Source organism: Pteropus alecto, unplaced genomic scaffold (genome assembly GCF_000325575.1).
Source record: "Pteropus alecto unplaced genomic scaffold, ASM32557v1 scaffold53, whole genome shotgun sequence".
NCBI lineage: Eukaryota > Metazoa > Chordata > Mammalia > Chiroptera > Pteropodidae > Pteropus > Pteropus alecto.
Window position 1 is genome coordinate 2,561,266 of NW_006434366.1, and position 11,843 is coordinate 2,573,108.

The 11,843-nt window shown below is 53.7% G+C and overlaps 1 protein-coding gene and 1 long non-coding RNA gene across 2 annotated transcripts in view; both read right to left on the reverse strand.

The window, feature by feature from the left end:
- Nucleotides 1-3,918: 3,918 nt before the first annotated feature.
- LOC107195477 lies at nt 3,919-7,063 on the reverse strand. Its single transcript, XR_001516633.2, has 2 exons — nt 6,371-7,063; nt 3,919-6,274 (listed from the first exon to the last, which is right to left on the reverse strand). It is a non-coding gene; the product is annotated as an uncharacterized LOC107195477 (long non-coding RNA).
- Nucleotides 7,064-7,408: 345 nt separating this feature from the next.
- The window catches only part of EDEM1 (ER degradation enhancing alpha-mannosidase like protein 1), a 19,792-nt gene continuing 15,357 nt past the window's right edge, over nt 7,409-11,843 (reverse strand). Inside the window, exons 10-12 of the mRNA XM_006909191.3 lie at nt 11,702-11,798; nt 9,715-9,894; nt 7,409-7,718 (exon numbers count right to left, since the gene is read on the reverse strand). Of these exons, the coding sequence (XP_006909253.2) occupies nt 7,629-7,718; nt 9,715-9,894; nt 11,702-11,798 (367 nt within the window). The 3' untranslated portion in view covers nt 7,409-7,628. The remainder of the gene's footprint in view (nt 7,719-9,714; nt 9,895-11,701; nt 11,799-11,843) is intronic.

Consider the following 11,843-nt stretch of genomic DNA (forward strand, 5'->3'; position numbering starts at 1 on the left):
CATCTCAAACTCTATAAGGGGTAAAAGTAAAGTGAGCAGCCATGCTGCTTTTTACGATAATCATTTTTCTTCGTGGCTTTCCGCCCGTGTTTATATCTCTAAGCAATAAATTCCGTTCTGTTTGCTGTTACACTGTATCTCAATGGAACCACCATGACTTGCTTCTCTGCCCTATAATCTCCCATTGGACAAATTGACCCCTTTTCATGGACATTTGGGTGGTTTTCCAATTTTTTACTTTGGCAGACCATACTGCCATGAACAGCCTCCTACGTCAGCTGATCCCACATGCAACGGACCCCCTAGACCAGACATCGGCAAACGTTTTCCAGAAACGGCCAGTTAATAAATATTTAGAGCTTACGAACTAGACGGTCTCTCCTATGACTGTTCAGCTCTGCCCTCGTGCTGGGAAAGTGGCCTCGACCCGGGGATCACGAACGGGCGTGACTGCGCCCCGGCAAAACTACTGAACAAAACAGAACAGACGGCAGGCCGGATTTGGACCGTGGTCCCTAGTGTGTGGATCCCCGCTCAGGATGACTTGGCTTAGGATTGGAATTGCCGGGGCCACCCCATCGCACGACTCACACAGCCCTGAGGGGTACAGGCCATGGGCTGCTGGGTCGCGGGGCACGTGCACATTTAGCATTGCTGGGGGAGGCCAAACTCTCCCTACAGCGTCTTCGCAAGTTTGTGTCCCCACCAGCAGGGGAGCGGGGTCCTGGTCACTCACATCCTTACCAGCGCCTTGTTATCGGTTTTTGCCAAACTCTCAGGTGTGCAGTAGTTTGCATTTTACTAATGAGGAGCTGAGTCTTGAGTTCCTGCATTTCCGATGGCGACACTCCCCTCGTGTAAATATGTCACTTCTCCTTGGGCACTCGAGTGGCCGAAGCTCACGCTTCCGTACCTCCCTCTTGCCCCTGTTCCCCAAACCATGCTCACACACTGCTGAGCGAGTTCTTTTGGTAATTCAAACCAGGCCTTAAAACTTTGAAAAACCCTCCCACTGAGGAAAAACAGGCAACCAAGATTGGTGGTTGAGGCTGAGGCCAATTTTGGGGGGAAATTCAGACCACATTAAAACCCCGACAAATAAAAACGATGCTACTAGTGGAGAAAGCAGAGTGAGTGGCTATCTCAGGGCTTCTAGGGGCCCCTAGGTCTTGTGAAACAGGCCCGGCTGAGGTTCGGGGAGGTTCGGGGTGCAATCTGCCAAGCGCACAGGGTTCTCATTTCCACCCCAGAAGATCTTTATCAGAGTTATGAGTTTTTTTTTTAATCTGTCTTTTAAATTCAATCACTACATAATATTTTATTTGAAGATTTTTATAAGCTCCTTGAAAAGACTATAACTCACTTTTCAATATTAATTAACTTAACAGGGAGCCCATATAAGAAACGGTCCCACATGCTGCATGTAAGATACAGCTTGTGGTTAAGATCTGGGGCTGCAGCCAGATGTTCCATGTTCAAATCCTGCTCCGTCACTTCCGGGCTGGGTGACCTGGGGCTGATGCTACACCTCTCTGAAACTGTTTCCTCATGTGCAAAATCGGAGTAATGATTGAACCTCCCTCACTGGCTTAGTCTAAGGGTTAATGAGATAACACATGGGAAAAGCTTGCTGTGTTTCAGACTCAAAATTTAAGCAATAAATGCTGGCTATTGCTATTTTAGTTCTTTTTAAAAAACGCAATCAGAAATTCAGTGGAACGTCCCTTACATAAATGCACATAAACTCTTCTGGCTCAGAACCACTCATCTTCTATTGAAGAAGCAGGCTTGGCCTGGCTGGACAATGAGAGGCCAAAAACTCAACTACTTTCCCTTTTCGCTCTAGCTGCCAGGAAGCTGAGGTTCTGCAACCAGAGGGTTGAGAGCATGTTAGGGAAGGGGCATATAAATGTGAGCCATGGAGTGCACATATATCAATATAAATGCCGAGAGGAATCAAAGTGTATGTATCAGAAAATGTAGGAACAAAAACGGTGAATCAAGTCATTGTGATCAAAACATTGTAATTTTTATGAATTTTGTGTCATTGGGGCATTTGTCAGCTTTTTAATATTTGTGACTTGTTGATTTTTTAAATCCTAAATACATACTCACTTTTGCACTTTTAAAATTGCCTTCATAATTTTATATCACTTTTCTCAAAGAGTCCCCTCCAAATCCCGGATCGACTCCTGCGAGACATGGAAAAGTTGACAGTGTCCTTCAAATTGAAGCCGTCCCAAGGGGCATGTCGGCACATCGTAAGAGGATGCATTAGTGCTTTCCCCTGAGGTGCGACCTGACACCTGCCAGTTCTCACCAGTTCAGCCCCCTCTGTCACTTTATCAGGACTCCACTACTCTGGGTACGCAGCCCACGCACGTCAACACCTCTGAGGCACCACAGGGTCGACGTGTCATATTTTCCGTGGAATAACCGGCCTCATCCCTTCCCCGCTGTGGGCAAACAATGGCCGGCACAGAGGTGGCACCCCTCTGTGGACACAGGAACAAGGAACCACCTTCCTCCATTCCTGCAGCGACCTACGGCAAGCTGGCGGCCACATTCCTCTGTACTGGGATTCAGAAGGGGGATGCTGGTCACCGCAGTGACAGGTATTAACACAGTCATTAGGACTGGAAAATGAAGGTAGCATTCTCCCATCAGCAATGAGCCGATAGGGTTGGTTAGCTCGAACAAGGACCGGCTTCTCCAACTCAGTTACAGGGCGGATCCAGTCTCTAAACTGAATGAGTTACGTCTACAGCTCCAGAGTTTGGAGGCAAATACATTGAAGGGAGGTGACGAGATGAAGGCACTTATTTTTTTTAATGTATTATTGGAGAGATAGTGAAGTTAATAGTTTTAAAACTCCCAGCACTTTGAGAATTTCAGATGATACAAGTTACCTCTAAACGAAAAAATTACAAGTACAATGAATAATCATCTGATAAATCTTGGAAGGCCTTTCTGGAATACACTCCAGAAATTACAAAAGTAAATGATTCAAATATCGAAATAATGAATCTTTTTTGCAAGTCGGTGGTTTCCAATTCTGATTGCAACAAAATTGAAAGAGAGCCTGATAACCTGTCAACAAAACAGAGTCTTCTAAACGGACTCAGCATTGGAGTTGCCCGAGACATGGACGTGCAATAAATTATCGCATAATTTTGGTATATTGCTCAGAAGCTCAAAGGATTAAGATATCTATAGCTATAGATTTTAGTATATGTAATATTTACAACAAAAAACTATTTCCATCCACTTATTTATATGTACATTTTCCACTCTCTGACTTGGCATCTTGGAGAGGGGAGGCGGGGCCAATCCCGGGCTTCAGACACACCCGCCGGGCCGAGAGGGCCGATGGCTGGGGCTTCGGTGTCACAGCAAGGCGCTGTCCACCTCCTGGCTCTCTCCTTCGCTCTGCTGTAACTTGGTTTTTGAAAAGGCTCATCGGAGTTGCCTGGGACACAGAGCTGGGGCACCAAGATGGTGTGGGGCAGAATCGGCAATGTTCTTCGAGCTCCCATCCCCATGGAGGCCGTCCCTCTGAAACCCTCCTGGCCCGTGCTCCCCCTGGGCCAGTGGCCCCCACATCGACCCCATCTTCACCGCGAGGGGCTAGCAGAAATGAACTGCCTTGCGGATGACAGAGAACGGGCTCCGCATCTCACTTGACTCCCACAGGTTGAAGTCAGCCCCGGGACTGGGGAGGCTGATGCCGGGAGGAGGGCAGGGAGGGGACAAAGGGCGTTACAAAGGGCGCTTGCCAGGTGACAAACAAACACGGGGTGGGGCTACTCAGGGCTTAGCTGTGAAAACAGTTTTTATTCCCCTAGTTTTATGGTTTCCTCTGAAGATTTTCCCTTGTTTATCCTGCATGTAATGTGTACACGTAAAGGACAGACAAAATGACAACTCAAAAAAAATATTTTAATAAAAATTACTCATAAAAATCCTAATAAATTTCAAAGTGCGAGATATTTCTTAGTACATTTATAAAAGAACATTTGGTCCTTTTACAAAAAGCTCCCTTTTAATTTAAATACATTTCTTATTTCTAGATTAAACATAAAATATCATCTATAGTTGCAAAGCATATTGCACGTTACAGAGAGAGAAGCTTCTGAATATTTCAATAGGTTTTTCCAGAGTGTCCGACTCTAGATTTTTTTGTAAAAACAGATTTATCTTCCTTGTGCACAATAAATAAAAATGCAGTTTATATTTTGCTCTGTAAAGCTACAACAAAATACCTTTAAAAAATCTGATTTCTCTGCCTCTCAGGAAGAGAGAGGGGTAATGAGTCAGGAAGGTCCACAGGTAGAGAACACTGTCACCAGAGTCACATCTAAATGCAAGTGGGGACATAACCCTGAGCCCTGCAAATCCTGGCGACACACTGCCCGGCCTGGCCCTCATTTTCACAAAAAGGTCCTGCCCTGCAGGGAAGAGGCACGAGGGTGGAGCTGGATGTCTGGGGCGGAAGAGAAAAGAAAGGTCGAGGTTTGTTTTCTGAAGTCCCTGCTCAGCCACACGGCTGAGGGCAGCGGGCCGGCCCTGCCTGTCCGCCAGCGCGACCGGAAGCCTCTAGAGAAAGACATTTGCAGCCGTCCAGAAAGAGGGCGAGAACGCCTGACGCCGAGTCTACAGCCCTGAAGCGAAGGACCGCGGGGGTAGCTGGTGTCGGGGGGTGGGGGGGTGCTCAGGACCGGCCTCGGACGGCGCAAGTTGCGCGTGTCCAGCCAGGAACCAAGGACTCCCCACTGCCGGTCACCTGCAGATGCCGCCTGGGCATAAACACACGGAAAACGATGGAGCGACATGTGCCCACCCCGTGGCCCAGGACAGCCTCAGAACAGCGAGGTCCCAGCTCTGGCAGAAGAGCTGGGACACACCGCGGGAAGGATGTGAGAACAGAAGCTGGCGGGAAGGCCGGTGCGGCGGAAGGCTAGCAAACGCTTCCTGTCACCTCGTCTTCCAGGATGTGGACTTCCCCAGTCCCGAACCTGCCGCAGCGAAGCCCGCCCTGTCACGGTTTGAAACCTGGTGGGGACCCAGACTCCAGCACGCCCAACAAGAAGGCGCTTCCTACGATGGCTCTGCCGTACACTTTTCATCGGGGTGACCAAGGCAGACTGACACCAGCTACACAGGGGACGCAAGGCTGGCACGGGCACACGGCTGTCCTAAAGGAAGACGGCAGTGGGGGCCAGGCAAGCCTGCCAAAGCTCCCCGCAAGCGACTGCCTCTGGGGCCCCCGTCAGAACCCCCCGACATAGAACAGAAGGGACAGCTGGTTGTTGGCGTTCCGAGTTCTGAACTTGGCTCCAAGAGCCTCCTTTTGATGACAGGCGCTGGGCACCCAGGCACCACAGCGCCTAGACGGGGTGGGCAGCCGGAAGCTCAACGGCCAGGACCGGAGTGTGGTGACCCGCACCCCGGACTCACCAACCGGGACAGGTCCAGGGCCCGGAAGTCAAGAGGGTTTGAGGCTTGACACAGAACACATCTCGTGGGCCCAAGGGGGTGGCAGCCTAAGGCCAGACACGAGGGGATGCTGGAGCGTTACGCGTCAGCATGGTCACAAGAGCTGGCAGGGAAGCCAGGATGGCGTCAAGAGAGAAAATGGACGCAAGACGACCACTTTCCGGCCCGCTGTGCCCCATCCTCCCACAATGCTCACGAACGGTCCCACCTCGATTTTCCTGGAGAAGGGGCACAGGGACGCCTCTGGCTGCGTGCGCATGTGTGTGTATTTAAAGAGACATTTGGGTTTTACTGAGCCAAGGAAAACATGAAAAAACATTTACTATTTCCAAGCAAATTTCCAAGCAAATTTTCTATTCAGTAGATAAGACAATGTTGATAAAGTGCTTCTAGAATGAAGAAGAAAAAGTAAAATAGAAGCATTTACTTCTTTTATCTTAAAACAATTTGGACAGTGAAGGTTTAGAAGACGGAGGTGATGCATTCATTACTGAAAATCCCTTTAGAAATCTCAAAGAACCGAATTATATACATCAATTAAAAAAAAACAATAACATATTTTTAAGGAATAAAATGTTTCCCTTTTGAGTGATAATGCAATGGCTTAGATTGTGCTTATTTCTAGTTTTAAAAACACTAAAATGAAATCATTTGAAGTGACAGGTAAGTGACCTGACAGGCGATGTTGGAAGGTTTTAAGAGGCTTCCAACCCTTTCTATTGGGATTGATTTAAATCTCTGAGGTTCTGCAGAAGCCCGGGGAGGGGTCTGAATCCACCTCTGCCCTGCATGAGAGCTCCGTGCGGGTTCAAAGACAGACACCTGTCCCGCTGTCTGAGGTTCTGCAGAAGCCCCGTGAGGGGTCTGAATCCACCTCTGCCCTGCATGAGAGCTCCGTGCGGGTTCAAAGACAGACACCTGTCCCGCTGTCCCGGCGAAGGAAACAGCAACAGAGAACAAAGGCGGCGCTTCAGCTCAGCTGCCACCTTGGAAATGCTCGCGTCCAACATCAAGCTGAGAGGCAGCGACTGGTTAAGATTTTTCCAGAATCTTCCTAATCCCCATCCCATGCACCTTCTACTGTGGTCCCACCCTGCGGCAATATGAAACAAGCCTGCTAAAAACCACAGCAACGGCTGTGACATCCAGTGGCCCAAACGGAAACCACATAAGGCACTAATCTACAGCCTGCATAGCAGAGGAACGGCTCGAGGGTGCCAGAAGGTCGTCTGGTCATTTTTCTCTCCCTGACTTAGTTAATTGGCACTAGACACAGGAAACAAACAAACAAACAAACAAAGACAAAATTCTAACCGAACACGGTCAGAACGGAGGACCCTGGGTTAGTAAGTATTCAGCAGACGGAAGCGCAGACTCTTAGGTATTTTTCTTTCTCTAAAAGGCACCTGGTTCTGGAACTATCGGAGTTCCTCAGGTAAGTTCAAAGTGAATGTAAAGTACGTCCAAAAGGTCTACCTGGTAAGCTCTTAAACCGTGAGGTGACAACTTAAGAGACTGTTAGAATTCGCATAACACTATTATTCATAAGCAAATGACTGATAACACTGACAGAGCCTGGAGGCATGCAAATGAATACCTGGATGATTTTCCCCCGTGTGATCCCAAACCATGGATGGATATCTGGGGAAGAGCCCATCATCCAACAGGACAGAGGAAGGGCGACAGAACGCAATCAACAGAAATGCCCGTGCACCTCAGGCCCTTCGCGATTCCACTCACGAGCCTCTGACGGAGGTAGCAGCACCGTGTCACGGCCAGAGCCGGCGCAGGGAGACTCGAGCGGGGTCCACGGTGTGAAGCCACGAAGATCCAGCCACAGCTGCCCTGTCCACTGTGCTGCGCTCAGGGACAGTAGCACGCCACGGAAGCTAACTTCCATGGACCTTCTCACTTTAAATTGCATCCTTAAGGAAAATGGGTGTTTTATTGAACAGAAGAGAAACACTGAAGAAAGCAAGGTGCTGCCAGGTGTGGGTGAGGGGCAGGCAGGGATTCCGGCGGTGCCGGCGGGGACCAGACTCCCGTCCTCCTCCACCTGGGACGGGCCTCGGCTTGGCCCGGGCTCAGCGGTTTGGTTCCTGGTCGGACGTGGCCCCACAGAGCGGGGCGGGTCAGATCAGGCCGACCATCTGGTCGATCTGCCGCATGTAGATGCTCTTGAGGGGCAGGGAGTACCTCCTCTCGTCAGGAACGCGACTGCACTGGGAAGAAACAAGCGAGGGACAATGGGACTTTTGAGTTAAAACCCCACATGTTCACTCACAGGAAGTGCGGTCGGATGCCCTAATCCAGGGTCTCTCTCTGCCCGGGCACTGTGGGCGTCTGGGGCTGTCCTGGGGGCTGCAGGGTGGCTGGCAGCACCCTGGCCTCTCCCAGGGCATGACCCCGCCCCCTGGTTGTGACAGCCGAGACTGTCCCCAGTCATCGCTCGATGTCCCTTGAGGAGCAAAAGCACCCCAGCGGCGGAGCACTGATGTGGCGTGACACCCTCACTCCACAAGTGAGGGAGAGGGCCTCCGGGGCCCGAGATGTCCCCGCGAGCGTGGCGTGGCCGGGACCCCCAGCGGCGTCCTGCAGGTCCTTGGCCCACCCACGGTGGCAGAAAATGCTTTCGCTGTTTGGAAACACTGTTGTTTTTCTGAGTTTACGGTTCTTCTCATACACAGCTAAAACCTAAATGCTTGAAAGTGAGATTTTTTTTTTCTTTTTTGCATTTAAAGGCCTTTTTTGCCTTCAGTGGAAAGAGTTCGAGAGCCCAATGTGGTGTCTGGAAGGTTCCCACACGCTCCGTCACGGCCTCCCCGCAGGAGGCCCCTCTCTCGCTGCCTGGAACCGGGTCCTTGGCCGGCCCAGGGCACCCCGCCTGCTGCCTTCCGCCCCGACCCCCTGCCAGGACGTCACCCCTCAGGACCCCCTGAGAAGCCCGATTCTCCGCAGTGCTGCGGGCTATGCACCGCCCCCGACATTCTCCCGGGCTCCCCAGAACCAGGCCCGTCTCAGCAGCCCCGTCCCCAGTGCCTGGCGCGGTGCTTCAGGCCTATCACATGAGTGTCTCCTCCCGTCCCCATCCTGGCTCTGCCCGTGGCTCCACCTCTGTGGCCCCCTCTCTTCGTCTGTGAAATGGGGCCGTGGCAGCACCCGCGCTCCTGGAGCAGCCGTGGGGGGTAAGTTAACGTGCGTGAGCGCTGAGCCCGGCCGGGCGTGTGGCGCCGCGTGGAAGTGCCGGCTCTCCCTCCCTCGGCCGCGCTTTGCCCGCTGTCCGCATGCCGGGGCCTGGCGGGAGCCTGGGGACCGCTCTCTGCTCCGGCCTCTTGCACGTACACACGGCCGGCAAAGGCCTCCGAGGGACACTCGAGGAAATGTCCTGACTCGCAGGCCGTCTGGCGCAGGCGGAACTCCTGGCAAGGGCGGTTTTTCCTGAGCAGGGAGGTGGCACCCAGTGCATCGTGGGACAAGGAGGTGTGACATTTCGGCTGGTGCTAGGCCTTCCTCCTCAGCCTCATTTCCAAACCTTCTGATCGACTCAGCCCGCGATGCCATGTGGCTGCTGCCAGACCCGTGGGCCTGTTTCCAGGTCCCCGCACTGCCCGTCACCAGGCTGTCGCAGTGTGGCCCACCGTGGATGAAGCCTGGACCCAAGGCCTCAGTGGCACCTTCATAAAGAGCGTGGTGACGGACAACTGCCGGTTCCCGCTCCCGCTGCAGGGGCATTTTGTAGCGTCTCTTCGTTTGCCCCGTGGGTCCACCCTCTGCCCGACTCCACTCTGCTCTGGCCTGAGAACGACCTGATCGACTCTAACAGGCCTTCTGGCCTTCTGCCTTCCCGTGGGGACAGCCAACGAGACACTCCAGCAGGTCAGAGGGGAGGAGGAGGGTCAAGTGCTTCCCTTGCTGGCTCCCATCCCATGAGGTCACCAAAGCCAGCTCAGAGCAGGGTCTCCTGCCCGGAGACAGCCCGCCCTTCCCACGCACCTCTGTCCAGCTCTCGTGACCACTGTCCTTGCCAGCCCCTTTAGCCGAGAGTGACACGTCCCACGGCTCCCCTGGTGTCCCTGCCCCCTGACGGCATCTACAAAAACGGTGCTTTGTGAAACTTCTCAAATGACCCGGTCTGAATGTTATAGGAACTCTGGGTGACAAATTAGTAGGGTTTTCTCTTCCTCCAAATGCAACCCGCCCCTGGAAAAAGCCACTTACGTTGGAGCTGGAGTTGATGGCTTTGAAGTCGGGCGGCCTCCCATCCGGGCCCCCGTCAGGGAAGACGTCCTCCCTCCAAGGTGCCTCCCGGAGCTGCTTGTCCACAGACACCACGTGTCCCTCAGTCGTAAACATGTATCTGGTTCCAGATTTGTGCACCGGATTCTCCTCATCGAAGAGCTGGTGGGAAGGGCAAAAGACACAACTGGTAATTGCAGCGCATGGGACTGACTCACCAGGGCGGGCCGACTCCTCAGGAGAGAAGCTGCTTGGCCCTCAGGCTTCTTCAGTGACGAACGGTGGAAGGGAGTCAATTAATGACCGTGGTTCCCAACTCGGCTGCAAATCAGAATCACTAATTTTGCTTAAACTCAGATGTCCCGATTTACCACCTGCCCACCCCGACCTAGAGATTTGCAAGGCCGAGGACGACGACCCCAACTTGGGCAGCCTGGGAAGCCTCTGGATGACCCCTGTGTGCTCCCCGAGAGTTCTTGTGCTGAGATTCTAGAACCACCTGTGCCTCCCTCACCACCAAATGCTGGAGGGAGGAGGAGCGTGTTTTATCCCCTGCGGTAACCCCAGCATGTGGGCCACCATCGGCTCCTCCCTGTGTCAGGACACGGGCTGGGCTCTGAGGACAGTGCATGAGGGTGGGTGTGGGAGTGGCGGGGTGAGAGAGTCCGTGGGGCGCACGGGGAAGGACATCTAGGCTGGGATGGGGGGCTGGTGGGGGGCTGGGGAGGCATTCAGTAAATGCTGAATGAGTAGACACTTAGAAATCTCAGAGAGAAATCTTACAGTCACTTCAAGTATTTTACAAATGAGGAAAAATAAGACCCAGCGCTTATCTGTTTTTATACCACAAATGGGAGGAAAGGGGTGGGCCGTTTCCAGCCCCAGGCCCTGGGGCTCCGTCCACTCACTCCGGACGCGCCCTGCAGACACCTGTAATCACCTGCCACAGCCCTGGGCCGCACGGCATGACGCAGGCCCCGACCCTGAGGCACTTTGAGCAGGGGACCTGGGCACACGGGACCTGGCAGCAGGACAGCCGTGTTCCCACCGGCCAGACCGTGCGGCCTGCTGCAGGACACGCCTCTGCGGTCCTCTGTGGAAGGTGACGCCAGAGTCAAAGTGTCATTTTAAAGAATGAGACTGGTACTTCCAAAACGTGGTTTTGTACCCTCACAAGCCCCTTGTCAAAGCCACCGACTCCTGGGCCCACTTCCAAAGGTTCTGATGCAGCAGAGCCGCCACTGATGAGGCTCTGGGGTTCTGACCCGGCCGGCCCGGCCTGGGGGCCGCTGACCTTGGTCACAGCCCGCTCGCTATCTTTGACTCTCAGCCGAGATCAGTCACCACGCTGTCCCATCAGGAAACCGTGCTCCTCGGTGGCTCGAGGACATGCCCTTTTGCAGGGAGCCGTGCTGAGTACAGTGGCGACGTGCACACGTGCACATGTGCATGCGTGTGGCGGAGCAGGAGCGCGGGCGAGCAAGCAGGACCGGGCTCCCGCCGCAGCTCCAGCACCCAGGCGAGTCACCTGACCTCTCTGCACACTGCGGGATGAACAGTGACCCGATGGTCCCTCAGGCTCATTCCAGGTCCAAAATCTCTCCCTCCACATGCACGAGAACACACGTGTGGCCAAGGAGCCAGCTGGCCTGCGGGCCCCAGCCGAGATCACACGAGCTACGGACCCCGCTGCCTTCCTCGGAGAAGCCACCCTGGCCACCACGCTGTCACGGGCCCCCACCAACCGTCACCGCCTCATGCACCCTCTGTGACTGGACATCTCCCTGTTGACAAGGCCCCCACCACGCCGAGGTCACGGCTATCCCGGCCCGCCCCTGCGGGGCCCTGAGCCAGCGCAACGTCCAGCACAGAGCGGCGCCCGGTAAGTACACGCTGGATGCGGGGCTGAGCCAACGCTTGCTCCACGCGAACCTGGCCGCTTCCCGGGCCCATCCTGCAGCACACGTACCAGGTACAGGTATTTGCAGGTCTCGCTGAGGAAGAAGCTCTCCATCCGGTCCTCCTTGGACTTGTCTATGACGTGGTGCAGTGTGGCATACCCGCACCTGCAACACAGCGTCCTGTGGGTCCCACTCCCGCCCCCCACCCCA